The sequence below is a fragment of the Leucopleurus acutus genome (genome assembly GCF_964270905.1).
Source record: "Leucopleurus acutus genome assembly, chromosome: 15".
In the NCBI taxonomy this organism is placed as follows: Eukaryota; Metazoa; Chordata; class Mammalia; order Artiodactyla; family Delphinidae; genus Leucopleurus; species Leucopleurus acutus.
The window spans coordinates 61,592,429-61,609,559 of record NC_139157.1 but is presented as its reverse complement, the minus strand read 5'-3'; the positions used below and the strand labels follow the sequence as shown (position 1 = coordinate 61,609,559).

The 17,131-nt window shown below is 34.5% G+C and overlaps 1 protein-coding gene across 4 annotated transcripts in view; it reads left to right on the top strand.

Annotated features, from left to right (window-relative positions):
* Positions 1-16,455, top strand: part of MANEA (mannosidase endo-alpha) — an 82,745-nt gene extending 66,290 nt beyond the window's left edge. For all 4 annotated transcript variants that reach the window (XM_082855465.1, XM_082855463.1, XM_082855462.1 and 1 more), the window contains 2 exons: positions 9,784-9,860; positions 10,691-16,455. In XM_082855465.1, coding sequence (XP_082711591.1) covers positions 9,829-9,860; positions 10,691-11,348 — 690 coding nt within the window. In that variant the 5' untranslated portion in view covers positions 9,784-9,828 and the 3' untranslated portion in view covers positions 11,349-16,455. The remainder of the gene's footprint in view (positions 1-9,783; positions 9,861-10,690) is intronic.
* Positions 16,456-17,131: the final 676 nt, after the last annotated feature.

Sequence of the window (17,131 nt, the reverse complement as noted above, 5' to 3'; positions counted from 1 at the left end):
ATTCCCTTCCTTCTGCTAACTTTGGGCCTAGTTTGCTACTTTTCTAGCTCCTTGAGGTGCAAAGTTAGGTTGTTTATTTGTGATCGTTTTCATTTCTTAATATATGCATTTTTCACTCTCAGACTGCTTTTGCAACACCATAGGATTGTGTGTTATGTTTCCATTTTCATTTGAGATATTCTTTCATTTTTTTTAATTTTAAAAATTAAAATATAATTGACATGCAACATATTAGTTTCAGGTGTACAAGGTAAAGATATGACATTTAAATATACTGTGAAATGGTTAACTACAATGAGTCTAGTTCACATCCATCACCATATATGGTTCCAAAATTTTTTTTCTTTTGATGAGAACTTTTAAGATCTACTCTCTCAAGGACTTTCAAATATGCAATACAGTATTATGAATTATAGCCATTATTCAGTACATTACATCCCTATGCTATACTTATCTTTTAACTGGAAATTTGTATGTTTTGCCCACATTCCTCCTCCATGCTCTGGCAACCACCAATCTGTTCTCTGTATTTATGAGCTTGGTTTTTTTGTTGTTTTGTCTTTTCCACATGTAATTGAGATCGTATGGTATTTGTATTTCTCTGACTTACTTCAGTTAGCATAATGCCCTCAAGGTTAATTCATGTTGTTGCAAACAGCAAGATTTCATTTTTTTTTTTTTTTTTTTGCGGTACGCGGGCCTCTCACTGTTGTGGCCTCTCCCGTTGCAAAGCACAGGCTCTGGACGCATGGCTTATGGGCCCAGCCGCAGGTGAGATCTTCCCGGACCCGGGCATGAACCCGTGTCTCCTGCATCGGCAGGTGGACTCTCAACCACTGCGCCACCAGGGAAGCCCTATTTCATTCATTTTTATGGTGGGATATGTGTTATATACATACACATCATTTTTTTAATCCATTCATACATTGATGGACATTGGGTTGTTTCCTTTCTTATCTTGGCTATGTAAATAATGCTGCAGTGACCACGAGGGTGCATGTATCTTTTCGACATAGTGTTTTTGTCTTCCTCAAACATATACCCAGTAATGGAATTGCCTGACCATATGATAGTTCGATTTTTAACTTTTTAAGTAACTCCCTACTGTTTTCCATAGTGGCTGTACCAATTTACAGTCCCAAAAATAGTGCACAAGGGTTTCCTTTTCTCTACATGCATGCCAACACTTTTTATTTCTTTTTGATAATAGTCATTCTGATATGCATGCAGTGGTATCTTATCGTGGTTTTAGTTTGCATTTCCCTGATGAGTAGTGATTTTGAGTGTTTTTTTGTGTGTTTGTTGGCCCTCTGTATGTCTTCTTTGGAAAAATATCCTTTCAGAACCTTTGCCCATTTTTTAATAGGTTTCTGCTACTGAGTTGGAGAACTTTATATATTTTGGATAATAACCCCTTATCAGATACATGATATGCAAATATTTTCTTCTGTTGCTTCTATTTGTTGATATTTTCCTTTGCTGTACAGAAACTTTTTAGTTTGATGTAGTCCCACTTGTTTATTTTTGCTTTTGTTGCCTTTGGTTTTGTTGTCAAATCCAAAAACTTGCAGCCAAGACCTATGTCGATGACCTTACTGCCTATATTTTCTTCTAGTTTTATGGTTTCCAGTCTGACATTCAAGTTAACCCACTTTTAGTTATTTTTTCTATATGATGTAAGGTAGTGATCCAGTTTTCCTAACACCATTTATTGAAGAGGCTGTCCTTTACCCATTGTATATTTTGGCTCCTTTATCATAGATTACTTGACTGTATATGTGTGGGTTCTTATGTTTAATTTTGACATTTTAAGTATAATATGTCTAGGTGTGGTTCTCTTTGGGTTCATTTTATTTGGCACTCTCTGGGCTTCCTTGATCTGGATGTATTTTTTTCCTCAGGTTGGGGAATTTTTCAGTCACTACTTCTCCCAATAAGTTTACTTCCTCTTTCTCTCTCTCTGCTCCTTATAGGACAACATCTAGCAAACTAACTTTCACACAAGTGTCCCAGAAGTCCCTTAATTTATCTTCACTGGTTTTTATTCTTTTTGCTGCTCGGATTAGGTGAGTGCCTCTTGCCCTATCTTCAAGTTCAGTGATCCTTTCCTCTGCTGCTTCTAGTCTGCTGTTGAACCTCTCTAGTGTATTTTTCAGCTCTGTGACCTCTTTGTTACATTTTCTCTTTGTTGACGTTTTCACTGTGTTCAACCATTCTCTCCTTGAAGTTGGTTAGCATTTTTATTACCATTACTTTTCAACTCTTATCAGGTTACTTACTTATCTCTGTTTCTTTAAGGGTTTTTCCCCCTGAGGTTTTATCTTGTTCTTTCATTTGGAATATATTCCTCTATTTCTTCATTTTGCTTGACTCTCTGTGTTGGTTTCTATGCATTTGATGATACATTCACCTCTCTCTGTCTTAAAGCATTGGCCTTGCATATGAGATGAACTTTATCATTCAGCCCTTCCCTAGCTCTTGGTTGTCTCAAACTTTTGTAGTTGTCTAAGCAGCCTATTTTATTTTTAATAGCTTCTAGTAGTTGAAGTGTGCTGAGACCAGTCACCGTCCTTAAGGAGAGGATTTCAGGTAGCACCTAGATTCAGGCTGATTAGAATTTAGACCCTCAGCCAGCAGATTTTAACAAGTGCAAATACATTCAGAACTGTAGGACCACAGTGTAAGCCCTGCTGGCCGCCAGAGCCAGGTGATCTGGGGGTGTTTGCTGGGTGGCAGTCATAAAAATTGGGGCTCCAGTTAAGTGTTCTTTTCTGGGAGATACCAGTGAGGTAGAGGGAGAGCAAAAAGATGGCATACCCAAAAAGACCTCCATACCCTGAGTGCCTCTGTAGACTCTGGAACTGTGCCAAACCTGAAGCTCCCCCTGACCACCAGAGCCAAGTGATATAGAGGCATCCCCTGGCAAGCTACAAAAATCAGGGCACCAGCCAAGGATATAGGAATATAACTCCTTTTCTGAAGACAACAGTGATCTGGAGCAAGGCAGAGAGAGAGTGCAAAGACTGTGCCCACTGTCTCCCTTCCCTGAGAGTACCTCTGTAGGCTGCTATAAGTGTGCAAAACCAGAAGTCTGCCCCGCAGGCCAAAGCTGCTATAGAAGGAAGTAGGCCTGTTTCTCAGAAAGACTGTGGGTTCTCAGAAAGACTGTGGGTATGTTTCAGTTGGATATCTGTGCAATGCCATAGGAGTGGTACTCTACCAAAAACTGTCTATTGTTACAGTCCCATAGGACCCAGGACACAAGCTCCCCTGGCCTCCAGGTCCATGTGATCAAGAGGTGTCCCTTTGTTGCAGCTGCAAAATGTGGGTCACCAGGTAGAAGCTCCCCTCTGGGAAATACTGGTGCTCTAGAGCATGACAGACGAAGAGCTCAACAGTGACACGCACTACATGGAGTGGGGCAGATGGAGAGTACAGGGACAGCACCTGCTGAAAGAAGAAAAAGATAAAAAGGAAAAGAAAGTAAAAAAATGGCACTTGCTGGCTTTAACAAGCAGAGGGTGAACAGGAAGATAGAACCCTCCAGCCTCTTTCCCCATAGAATATCCCAGCAGACCCTTGCCTCTCAGACCAATGCTTTTAAAACTAGCAAATGAGTTTATTTTACGTAAAATCTGGGTGCTCTTTGAAGGGCTTCTTCTGCACTGGTCCTGGGATGGATGAGTCTGCATGCAAACTCTTTAAGAGCTACATCCCTTTGGCTATTCAAAGCCAGATATTTTGGGGACTCATCTTTCAGGGGCTTGTCTTAGAAACTGGTATGCCAGATGTGGGATACAAGCTATTTGTTCTTCAGGGAGAAGCTCTGGGTTTTGAGTTCTCTCCTGATTGTATGTCACTGCTGGGATGGGCTTTATGGTGAGATTGTATCTCAGCCTTTCCTACCTGCTTTGATGTGGTTTCCCTCTCGTTTGCCAGATGTGATGATGGGGTCACTCCACCAGGTTCTTTTTGGAGGAGATTGTTCCATATTTAGCTGTAGATTTGGTGTGTCTATGGGAGGAGGTAGGTTCAGGATCTTCCTACATCACCCTCATCACCAGAACCATTTATTTTTCCTACTAGAACAGAGATATATTTACGTCAATAAAATTATAAAGTAAAACTACAAAGAAACAAAAACATTTGACAATTGCTGAGACATAATTTTGTAAAGAAAGTTAACAGTAATCATCTTAAGTACAGTGAATTATAAAGATCTGTTGATATGGAGGAAAATAACCAGAAGAAACACAAAAATAATTGTCACGGCACATGGAAACATTTCCATAAAAAGTTAGCTTCTACTTGGTCATTTAATTTATCATCCCTGTTTAAATTTACATTCTGAAATTTATGTTCCACTGCAGTTTCTACCTGCATGTAATATCTTTTCCACCCCTTCACTTTGAGTCTGTGTGCATCCTTAAAGCTTAATGGGATCTCTTAAGAACACCATACAGTTTGGTCTTGTTTCTTTATCCATCCAGTCACTATGTGCCTTTTCATTGGTGAATTCAATCCATTTACATTCAGAGCAATTATTAATATGTAATCTTATCAACTGCAGTCTGGTTTTGTATTTCCATTATTTCTTTTTCTCTCTGTCTGCCTACACTTGTAAATTGGTTATTTTTCACAGTGGTGTGCTCTTTTCCCCCCTCTTTTGTGCGTCTGCTCTAGATTTGTGCTTTGTGGTTATCAAGGCGGGGGTTCCATAAAACATCTCTTAGATAAAACAGTCCATTTTAGGTTTATAGAAACTTATCTTTAACCCCTCAGGTATCCATTATTTTGCTCCTCCCTTTTGCATATTGATGCCACAGTTTACCTCTTTTTCATATTTATTTTTAACTTATAGTAGGTATAGTTATTTTTCCTACTTTCATTTAACCTTTATACTATAGTTGAGTAGTTAACACACCATCCTCCTACAGAATTATAGTTTTCTAAGTCTGGCTGTATGTTTCTCATCTTTACCAGAGTATTTTGTAATTTTTTATGTTTTCATTTCAGCTTGAAGAACTCCTTTCAGCATTTCTTGCAAGGCAGATCTAATAGTGGTGAACTCCCTCAGATTTTGTCTGGGAGAGGCTTTACTTCTTCATATCTAAAGGATAACTTTGCTAGATAAAGTAGTTTTGGCTGGCCATTTTTATCTTTCAACTCTTCAAATATGTCATTCCACTGTCCTCTGGCCTATTGAATTTCTACAGAGAAATCTGCTGATAGCGCTATTGGCAGTCCTTTGTAAGTTCTTTTTTTTCCCTTGCCTGCCTTTAATATCTTGGAGAATGTCTTTTTGCATTGAGATACCAGGATGATCTACTAGCTTTGTGGACTTGTATGTCCAAGTCTTTCCTCAGATTTTGGAAGTTCTCAGCTATTATTCTTTAAGTTAACTTCACTTGTATGTCCAAGTCTTTCCTCAGATTTTGGAAGTTCTCAGCTATTATTCTTTAAGTTAACTTCCTGCCCCTGCCTTCTCTGTCTGGAATTCCGATTATCCTGACATTTGTCAGGATATATGGATGGATATATGGATATCCATAGATCATGTAGGCTTTCTTTGCTCTTTTTCTAAGTTCCCTCTTCTCTTTTGTGTTATTTCAAAATTTCTATCCTCCAAGTCAGTTCTTCTATCTTCATATGCTCTGCCTTGCTACATATTCTCTGCATTGCATGCTATCCAGCTCCAGAATTTTTGTTTGGTTCTTTTTTAAAATTTCTTTCTCTTTAATAAAGGGGCATTTTGTTCACATATTTTATTCCTGATTTTATTCACTTGTCTTTCTGAGTTTTCTTGTAACCTGTTGAGTTTTTTATAACATCTATTTTCAACTCTTTATCAGATAGGTTGCAATATTCTGTGCCTTTGAGTTTGATTGATTGCTAGAAATAGATAATTTTTATGTGATGCCATGTTTCCTTGATGTTTCATAATCCCTGTAGATTTGCATTGTTTTTGCATATGAAGTCGTAGATACCTTCTTAACTCTTTTCTTGTTGCCTTCAGCAGATGGTATGTGATATTCTATAGTGTTGATATTATCCAAGTTTTTACTGTTTTTGTGAATTTATACCTGCTCCAGTCTTCTTGTTCCCTCTTTTGGGTGAGTTTTTAAACATTTATGCCATCTCTGTTTCTTACAGTTCACCAGGCTGGCTATTGGAAACCTCTCTTGTTTTCTAAAAGGTTGCTATAGCTCAAGTTCATGGTTTCTGAGCATGCTCTCAGTCTACTGGAGCTTTCTCTTGCATTGGCACTTGGGACCCCACACAAGGAGCAAACATAGAGTGGGGGGAAAGTGTGGGTTTACCACTGGGTACATTGGGGGCACCTGCAGATCCAGTAGGGTGATCCCAGTGGCTCCCAGTAGGTGGACTTCTGCTAAGAACAATCCCTTTCCCACCAACTGAAATTCTAATTTGCATCTTTCCTAATATCCTCCCTACCCCTGGTTCTAAAGTTCCCATCTTAGTACTCCAGTTGCTGGTGGAGAAATGATTTTTCCAGCCACTTCCAGTCTAGCTGGGATAGCTGGGCACTCACTCACTGCTTTCCTTTTCCCCTTTCAGTGTTTCTTTGAGCAGAGGCATGGTGCCAGGAAAGCTGCTCTACTGCCTTCTGTTGCAACCAAACTAGATTTTTTTTTTTTTGTCTCCAGTTAGTTATGTGCTGGAGTTTCCCGTTGGGAGGTCTAGACTTCTGCAAGTTCTCTGTCTTGTATGTGAGTGCCTGCCTGGGTCTTTACTGACACAGTTTTTTGCCTGGCAAGAACAAAAGGGGTCTAGGCAGTTTGGCTGGCTCCTCTGGTTCCCCACCTCGAGCAGACGTTTGTCTCTTACCATCTTTGTGGTGAGTGAGACAACTCCTGTGTTCCTTGGAATAAGACACTAGGTCCCAGAACACCACAAAGGCACTTTTGCTCATGTATGAATGTCCAATTTGTTGATTTAAAAAGGAATAAATAGTAGGAACATTTTATGTCATCATATTACTAATATCACTCTCCAGGATCATCAGACTTTCACTTTAGGAAGTACACTTTGGGTGCATGGTCAAAATTAGAAGCATGAAATGAGGGAACACTTATAGGACTCTTACTTCCCCATCTAAAGATAATGCAAACATTTGATTTTGTATATAGCATTCTATCATTTTTAAAGTCATTATAGTATATTGGTCTAATAGATTTTTCCAAATGGAACAGTGGAATGGTGATACATCACATTATTTATTCACTAAGCCTACAAGGTAATATTATTGCAATTAATATTTTCCCTCATATTTCTAACTTATTAAGTATTGTATAAAATAGTGGCTTTTTGAATTACTATAAATGTATTGATCTGCACTTTACAAAAAAGAAGGAAGCCATGTAGAGTTTGCAACTTCAAATGCAAATTCATTATAATATAGGATATTTGCTTAAATTTGGTGTCCTTTATGTATAAAATGGAAACTTACTTAGGAAATGTTACAGCTAAAGGGAGATTATCCAAGGTTACATTATATAAGAGTATGAAAATACCTATACCCTTGCCACTTTTCTTTCAATTGAAGTTAAAAAGCACATACATACCAGAGCTACTGCAAAATCTAACTGCCCTAGCCATACTTACAATATACTGCACAAACGAAATTGACCTTACTTTGTTACTAATAAAAAATTTCTTTGTATAATATTACTGAAATCTTATTAAAAGTAGAGAATTATAGTTTCACTAAATGCTGACTTTATAATTATGTGAAAACTAGTAGCACTGATGAATGTAAAATATATTTCACTTTAATTAGGTGGTTGAAAACAAAGGCATTTTATATTTCAGTAGCATAGAAGTCTCTAATTCCATACATGCTTCATAGAAACTGAACTCTTGTTGACAATATTTTAGTTTATTATATTGCCATAAAGTATTTTAATGGTTAATGGTAAGTCAGTAAAATTAGTAATAAAATTGAAAATTCTCATAGTTGTTTTTGCAGATCTTAAGTAGACAGTACACATGATATTTCCCTTAATCTACTCCACTAGTTATAAATGACATACAAAATGGTTTTGGTAGCCATAATTAGTTTTTCTTGATTTATATATAACCTTTTTTGGTTACTGCTTTCTGCTATCATGGTAGAAATATATAAACCACATCAGTAACAAGCATTCTGAAAACTATTGTCCATTACAGTACTAGTTTTTGATTTTTTAAAGTAATTTTATTATAAATTATTTGAATAAGAGTACATATTAAATGTAGATTATTTTGTAGAATGCTATTTTAATGGTATAGGAGAATCTGTCATTTTTGCACAGCAAAGGAAACCCTAAACAAAACGAAAAGACAGGACTTCCCTGGTGGCACAGTGGTTAGGAATCCATCTGCCAATGCAGGGGACACGGGTTCAAACCCTGATCCAGGAAGATCCCACATGATGCAGAGCAACTAAGCCTGTGCACCACAACTACTGAGCCTGTGCTCTAGAGCCTGCAAGCCACAACTACTGAAGCCCATGCTCCACAACAAGAGAAGCCACCACAATGAGAAGCCTGCGCACCGCAACGAAGAGTAGCCCCTGCTTGCCGCAACTAGAGAAAGCCCGCACACAGCAACAAAGACCCAATGCAGCCATAAATAAATAAATTTATAAAAAAAAATAAAGACAACCTAAAGAATGGGAGAACATATTTGCAAACAATGCAACCGGCAAGTGCTTAATTTCCAAAATACACAGACAGCTCATACAACTCAACAAAAAAAACAACCCAATCCAAAAATGGGCAGAAGACCTAAATAGACATTTCTCCAAACAAGAAATACAGATAGCCAGTAGGCACATGAAAAAGATGCTCAGCATCGCTAATTATTAGAGAAATGCAAATCAAAACTACAATGAGGTACCACTTCACACCTGTCAGAATGCCCATCATTAGAAAGGCTACAAATAACAAATGCTGGAGAGGGTGTGGAGAAAAGGGAACCCTCCTACACTGTTGGTGGGAATGTAAGTTGGTGCAGCCACTGTTGAAAACACTATGGAGGTTCCTCAGAAAACTAAAAATAGAATTACCATATGATCCAGCAGTCCCATTCCTGGGCATATATCCAAACAAAACTATAATTCAAAAAGATACATGCACCCCAATGTTCATAGCAGCACTATTCACAATAGTCAAGACATGGAAGCAACCTAAATGTCTATCAACAGACGAATGGATAAAGATGTGGTACATTTATACAAGGGAATACTACTCAGCCTTTAAAAAAAAGAATGAAATAATGCCAGTTACAGCAACACGGATGCAACTAGAGATTATCATACTAAATGAAGTCAGAAAGAGAAAGACAAATATCATATGATATCACTTACATGTGGAATCTAAAATACGACACAGATGAACCTATCTATGAAACAGGATCATGGACATAGAGTACAGACTGGTAGTTGCCAGGGGAGGGGGTTGGTAGATGTAAGCTTTTATATACAGAATGGATAAACAACAAAGTATTACTGTATATCACAGGGAACTATATTCAATATTCAATATCTTATGATAAACCATAATGGAAAAGAATATGAATATAAAAAAAGAATGTGTATATATGTATAACTGAATCACTTCACTGTACAGCAGTAATTAACACATTGTAAATCAACTATACTTTAATAAAAAACGCATTCATCTTAAATTAAGGTTATTAAGTTTATTAAAAATATGGAATATGATTTCCTTTTTATTTTTACATCATAATTTTTTCTCTAATCAATATTTTTTGTTTTAGGTCACTTTTCACATTGAACCATATAAGAATCGAGATGATAAAAACATGTACCAAAATATCAGATACATTATAGACAAGTGAGTTTCTTCTGTCCTATAATTACTGTTATATGATCCAATGATAATTACTGTTATAAGAAAAGTATGTTTATATTTGAGAGATTTGAATGACTTACAGTATGACATATTAAAATTAGTTTAAACTAATTTTGTAATGAATACTGCAATCATTTTAAAGAACATTTCTGAATTTCCTTATAATTTACTTTCTGTATGAATAGTTACAGGTTCCTGTTTTTACTGTTTTATGTGTATATTAGACTATGATTTCTGTCATCTGACATTTAAATTAGTATTCTGCAAATCTTATGAATATAGAGTTGTCTTTTTAAAAGCAAGTTCAGAGTATGAAATGTGAATTGCTTTTGCAATTTTGAATTGCTGTTAGATAGGGTAGATCCACATCTAATATTTTCATTTAGTATGATTACAAGGAAAGAATTTATTAATACAGTTTCATTTTGTTTAAGGGTTTACTAATAATAGTCTGACAGCTGCCATATTCTTACAAAACACATGTCAGCAACAGTGGGACATTTATCACTTATACAAAAAAAACAGTATTTTCATGTAGAAAATGGGCTTTTTATTGTGTTAGTCATCATTTCTAAACCTCAGTATAATAATTTCTTGTTTGTTAATGTCTTAATGTATCCAGTATCTCATTTTTCAATGTGTAAAATTAAAAATGCATTTTTAATGTTTACACTTATATAGCTAATTCCCCAAAGGTGAACAATGTGCTTAAACTGCACTGATTACCTTCATTTTCAATACATAAACAATTATTGTCTATTGCAACTGAGTTATGAATATTCATTTTGCTTTCATATATGTTTGTATTCTAGATATGGAAATCATCCTGCCTTTTACAGGTACAAGACTAAGAATGGCAGTGCTCTTCCACTGTTTTATGTCTATGATTCCTATATCACAACAGCTGAAAAATGGGCCAATCTGTTAACCAGCTCAGGGTCTCAGAGCATTCGCAACTCTCCTTATGATGCATTGTTTATTGCACTTCTAGTAGAAAAAAAACATAGATATGAAATTCTTCGAGGTGGTTTTGATGGAATTTATACGTATTTTGCCACAAATGGCTTTACTTATGGCTCATCCTATGAGAACTGGGCTAAGCTAAAATTTTTTTGTGATCAGTTCGACCTAATGTTCATCCCAAGTGTGGGCCCAGGATACATAGATACCAGCATCCGTCCGTGGAACACTCAAAACACTCGCAACCGAGTCAATGGGAAATATTATGAGGATGCTCTGAGTGCTGCACTCCAAGCCCACCCCAGTATAATTTCCATCACCTCTTTTAATGAGTGGCATGAAGGAACTCAGATTGAAAAAGCTGTTCCCAAAAGAATCAGTAATACCGTGTACCTGGATTACCGGCCTCATAAACCAAGTCTTTATCTAGATATAACTCGTAAGTGGTCTGAAAAATACAGTAAGGAAAGAGCAACTTACGCATTCGATCACCAGCTACCTGTTTCTTAATGCATTGATTAAAGTTTAATAATTATAGATATCACCTAATTTCAATACATTCCTTTTGTTTTGAGTTATGGAAAGAAAACTATCAAAGTCAGTATGTACTATTATCGCTAATAAAAATAATTTGTACATTTTTAAAGGTAGTAATATTATCATTGCCACCTTTCACGATGGCGATGTTGCACTGAGAAAAGTTGTGCAAATAACATTCCTTGCGGCATAATTTGGTGAATTTCTGACTGGAATTAAAATCCTGCTTTATAGCTATTTTTGTTTCACAATAGGTAATTGCTTGTGTTATATAGAGTAGTTAGCACACAATTAAATCCTACTTGTATTCTGGGCCCAAAGAAAAAGGACTGTGTATATATTTGATATGTCTAATGAAGAACAAAGACCTAAAAGATAATGTACATGGTTCCTTTTTCATTTTTTTAATGATCCAGTCAACTTCATCATATTAGCATTCAGACTCTGGATAACTCTCCAATAACAATTCTTCAGAAAAATATCATACGCCTTAAGCCTTACTGTGAACCATATTTTGTTAGGAAGGTCTGCTTTCTATAGTACAATATGTATCATCATTTGCAGATTTTTGGTTTCCTAGAGCTTGCTAGGTGTTTTGCATGTCTAATGTTTCTACATTATAATGCTGAATTTCAGGCTTTAGAAGGAAAATCTTTTCATAAAGGTTAAGGATTGCTTCTCAGTTATTAAAAAAAAATAGCTGCTTTACAATTATGAAAATACAGTGCCTCAAATGTTATTTTAGGATACCTTGTCAATCTTTAACTTATTTTATTCATATTTTTCAATTTAATGTTAATCAGAGACCAGCTGTTACATAAGAAAAAGTTGATACTATCATTGGATTGCCTTCTTTTAAGATTTTAAACTGTTTTTACTAAAACTAATAGAGAAAATTTACTTACCATTTCAGATTTTAAGGATATGGAAATGAAAGTTCATTACTAAGTTTGACTTTTTATTAGGTATAACACTTAATGATGGAAATATTTAAGACTTTATTGTCTATAATATAACATCCCCATCTAAAAACATTATACTTTTATGTTACCTAACAGGTTAAAGAGTTGTGATCAATTGTCATAGTGTGACAAATTAATCATCTGTAAAAATGAATCTCTTTACTTTAAAAACTACAGAATAAAATACACTCTATTATTATAGTTAATATTTGTAACTAGAACTATAGTAAAAAATCTAATCTATATGCTATTACATGAATTTTTTTTAGATATTTAATTTATCAAATGTAAGCAATAGGGAAATACTAAACAATACATATAAATATTCTGACTATATGGACATTCATTCAGAAACAAATTAGCAGTGGAATTTATCATAAAATAACTCATTAGACAATGAAATTTAATTTTAAGCAGTGCTTTTGAAGTTAACTATCATGTCTTTGAAAAGAAGCATGATTAATGTTAAACTTATTTATAACAGAATTTGCCATTTCTCAGAATGTTCAGACCATGGGAAACCAGTATAATAGTAATTTGTAATTCACCTTGTAGAGGAAATTACAAGAATAAATCACTATAATGTTACAACTAAGTATCTTCATAGGAACACTCATACAGATATAACCTGTGGATTTTTTTTTTCTTACATCCAGTTAGCCACTATATGTTATCTTAGGGATAAACTCTAAATATGTTATACTTAATAATATTTATAACATACCATATTTTATTAACGTTTAGTTAGAGAGATCTCTAACACACAGGAATTTTTGTCATTGCTTATGTTGTATGTTTGAACCCATAATGACAGACAATTTTATGAAATAGTTCTGAGATTAAGAGAAAGTGTATAAAAACAAGGTCAGCAAATCCTCAACACGGACACCACCATTTCTCTCTTGCTCCCATTGCAGACATATAGATAGATCATCTAGGACTGCAGAATTTCCCTCTGAGCTTTGTTCTAATGCACTACCCCAACCAGCCACTGACAGTTGGTTTGTTTCAAAGTAAGATAAAATAGATTCTGTCTTCATTGCAGAAAGTTAATTAATTCTCAAGGGAAGAATGTTTGGAATCAGCTCTAATGATAGTTTACTGATTTATAACTATTTGAATATCATGTTTCTTTTCTTCTGTTCTTAAAAAAACAGTTATTAGAAGGAATTATCTCTAATAATTTTGTTATTCTTAGGGAAGAACGCTTTCAAAATCTTCCTCAGGTATTCATTACACCTGCCTTTACCATTTGACTTATAACAAGTTTAGATTGCATAATCACAAGAAATCAATTCTTTGCTTTTATTTAATTCAATAGACTAAAGTAACTGTTAAAGATAAACAGTATAATATATGCAATGCATGAATCAAAATGAATTATTTTATGGTTTAATCAGTCTAATTGTTTTGACTGTATAGAAATCAAATCTTTTACTACTCTCTTTAAGGACTGATATTGTCAAAAACTGCTGTAATTGATGTTGATCTCAGCTGTATATTAACTTTTTTGTTTTAAGAGTAGTTTAAAAATGACTATTTTGTAACATGAAGTAGTTAACTTTCACCTAATAAAAGCATACAGGGAATAAATTGTATCTTAGATATAAAAATCTGTTTCTTTATGAAATGTTTTATTTAATTTCTGATTAACAGTTCAAAAGTAGTATTCAGTCGCCACTCTATATATCTTCTCTATTTGAAATATACAGCATTTAAAAAGTAGATATCTTTTAACTGTACTTTTAAAATCTGTGAATTTGTGTTATACACACAAAAATATGAATTTTTTTAATTTGGAAGATGGTTTCTTATTTTTTTATTCTTTGGGCATAATCATATATGAGCTCCAACATCCTTTAGAAAATTGATCTTACCCTAAAACAGCAAAAGTAACAAGCCACTAGAGAACCTACCAAGTTCATAACCAAGCCTTTTTTGAAACGGATCAGTTATTCAATTTAAACATAGTGACTGCTCCTAAACTCTATAGTGCCTACAGTAGTCCTTAAAAGTCTTTATCTAAATTTTGAATTAAGGTCGAACACTCTCATGTCCTATAGTGTAGAAGCAATACTTTATTTACGACCAGCAAAATTTATTTTTATAAATATTTACAATTTCAAAAGGAAAAATTGAGCCAAAAAGAGTTTTTTGGCTCAGCTATTCCTTTTTTTAAAAAAAAGTAAATTTAAATGTACTTTAAATTATATACTGACTGTTATATATCCACATAAAGGCTAAATGTTATAGTATGCTTAATACAGGATTATTATCCTTCAGAATGCAGGTACTACTTTGGCTTACTTACAGAGTCATCCTTAGTCAAGTCAAAGAACTTAGTGGTAGTGCTATTATATTCCAGCTATCAATGAAGGGGAGAACATTTTTCAATGTTACTAGATTTTGTTTTTATAATTACCATTTATTGTATCAAAAGAAAAAATAATTTAAGACCTAATAAGCAAATAAACATAGATCTAAAATTTACTGAAGTCAAAACATAGTGGCACTTTTTATATTGTGTGTTCTAAACTTCATTTAAAGCATCTTATATATTGAAGTTCAGATTTCTCATTTATATAACCTTAAATGTAACCCTAAAGTTAAAAAGCCTTAGAGTCTATCTCATTGAAATAATTATTTCATGAAACAAAATTATGATGTACCATGGTAGTGATAATTCTGTATACAACTCAACTTATAGTATATGATTGTATTGTCATGCTTTTTATGGTTTTACTTTAGATTTTTTTAATTAATTTTTACTGGAGTATGGTTGCTTTACAGTGTTGTGTTAGCCTCCACTGCACAACAGAATGAATCAGCCGTACATATAGAGATATCTCCTACTTTAGATTTTTAACCTATTTAAAAGTCAAAACAACAATCATTATAAACAACACCAAGTGGCAGTCTTCTACTCAGTAGCATTTAAAATACATTAATTATGTCCATGCATAAAAGTATTTTTCAGTCCATTTTGTAAAAGCCATTTTCAAAGCACTGTATATCACCATGTTAATCTGATTATAGTATCTAACAATGTGACTTTTATACGGATCTTGAAAATATCATGTGCAAAAGAGAAAAATACTTAGAAGAAATTCATTTGTAATACATGCAGTACCTTTTAGAAATGTATATGTTTGAACAGTCACCTAAGAATAGCAACCACACTTTTTTTTAGTTTATACACACTAAATTTATATTTGAGTACTGCCGTTAATTACCCAAACATATTACCCATATGGCAGACTATTAAGCCATTACTATTAAAATTGTGCAGTCCAGTCTGGCTTCATGTAAAAAGTCAACTGCAAATCTGATAGCTAAATTCTTACTTGAAAATTTGCTGCATTGTTATATTTAAAGTACTTTCTTGAAAATTACGCTCTTGGCTTTTTAGGTATCTTGTAAGAACAATATCTAGTGACAGTCATTATATGAACAGTAGTTGAGCTGAAATTCTGTTTTATTTTTCCTCATGAGTGTTTGTAGCTAAAGGCTTAATTTAATCCTCAAATAAAATATTCCATTAATGCACATTTTCTCATTTCATTTTTTTACTTGAGTCATTCTTAAATAAAATTTAGGTAGTGTTTCCTCCTAGAAGAATATGTGCATGCTGATTCTTTGCAAAAAGGATTTGACATATTTTTCATAAGAAACTGTTACAAAATTAATATATATAAGCGAATGACAGAATTTTGAAAAGGAACATACATATACGATACTAGCATATATGGTTGACTACACATTTGGTATTGAGAGCTTCTGAGTAGCTAATGCAAGATGTTATATGGCTCTTGTTGCCAGAAAAGAAGCACCTTCTTTCCTATGCAAGGCAAACTTTGCCTTGTCAATACATTTTAAAATACATTTGTCAAATAGGTGTTATACCTAGGGTCAAAAATGCAGAAACCTATAGGAGACTGTCAGGCAATATAAGTAAATGCATCAGGTTTAAACCCTATAGAGTCATAGCGACTGTGGACAACTGTCTTCTAATAAGAGTAGTTGCTAACAGCTCCTGTCAGTGTTGCCCCTTCTGTAGCTGTGGGTCCCTAAAACGAGGAAGTATGTATGCCTGTGTGTTTGTAAATTTTTCTAATTATAACATGCTGGCAGATACTGCAAAAGATTTTTAAAATACTCGCTGGTTGGCTCAGTTCATTGGTCATTAGTTTGTGACTGCTGATGTAAAGAATGTAAAACTGGATTATGAAAAATGTCCTGAATGTTTTATAATACTCAAGGGGATTTCATATGACTAGTTATTGTGATGATTATTGGATATATTCCAAGTATAAAACAATAAAACACAAGTCAGTGAAAGTAAATCCATGTGGCTCTGATGATGTGATAGCTTTCCCCAGGTCTTATCTCAGAATAAGATATCAGAAAATAAAGCACCAAAGAAGTGAGTTAGGTGCATATCTCTCAGCCAATCTTCTCTATTATTCCTCCTAATTTGACTTTTGAATAGCTGATTTGAATTAATACTCACTGAGAGGGACTTGGAATGCTTTTTATTCTGTTGCTTTTTAGATATGGATCCATTGTTGAAGGCTGGCAAGTAGGTAGGAAAAAAACTGTAGGTAATTGTGTTTAATTCTAGTCTCCACTTCTGCAACCTACTTTCTGTCCTTTTGCTGCCTGCCTGCCTGCCTCTGCCTACCTACCCACTATTCAGCCTTCCTATCTTTCTTAGTCTCAACTCACCTGCCTTTCTTATCTACTTTGTTTCAAAAAGGATGTTAGTGATTTGTTAGAATACATAACATGTAACAA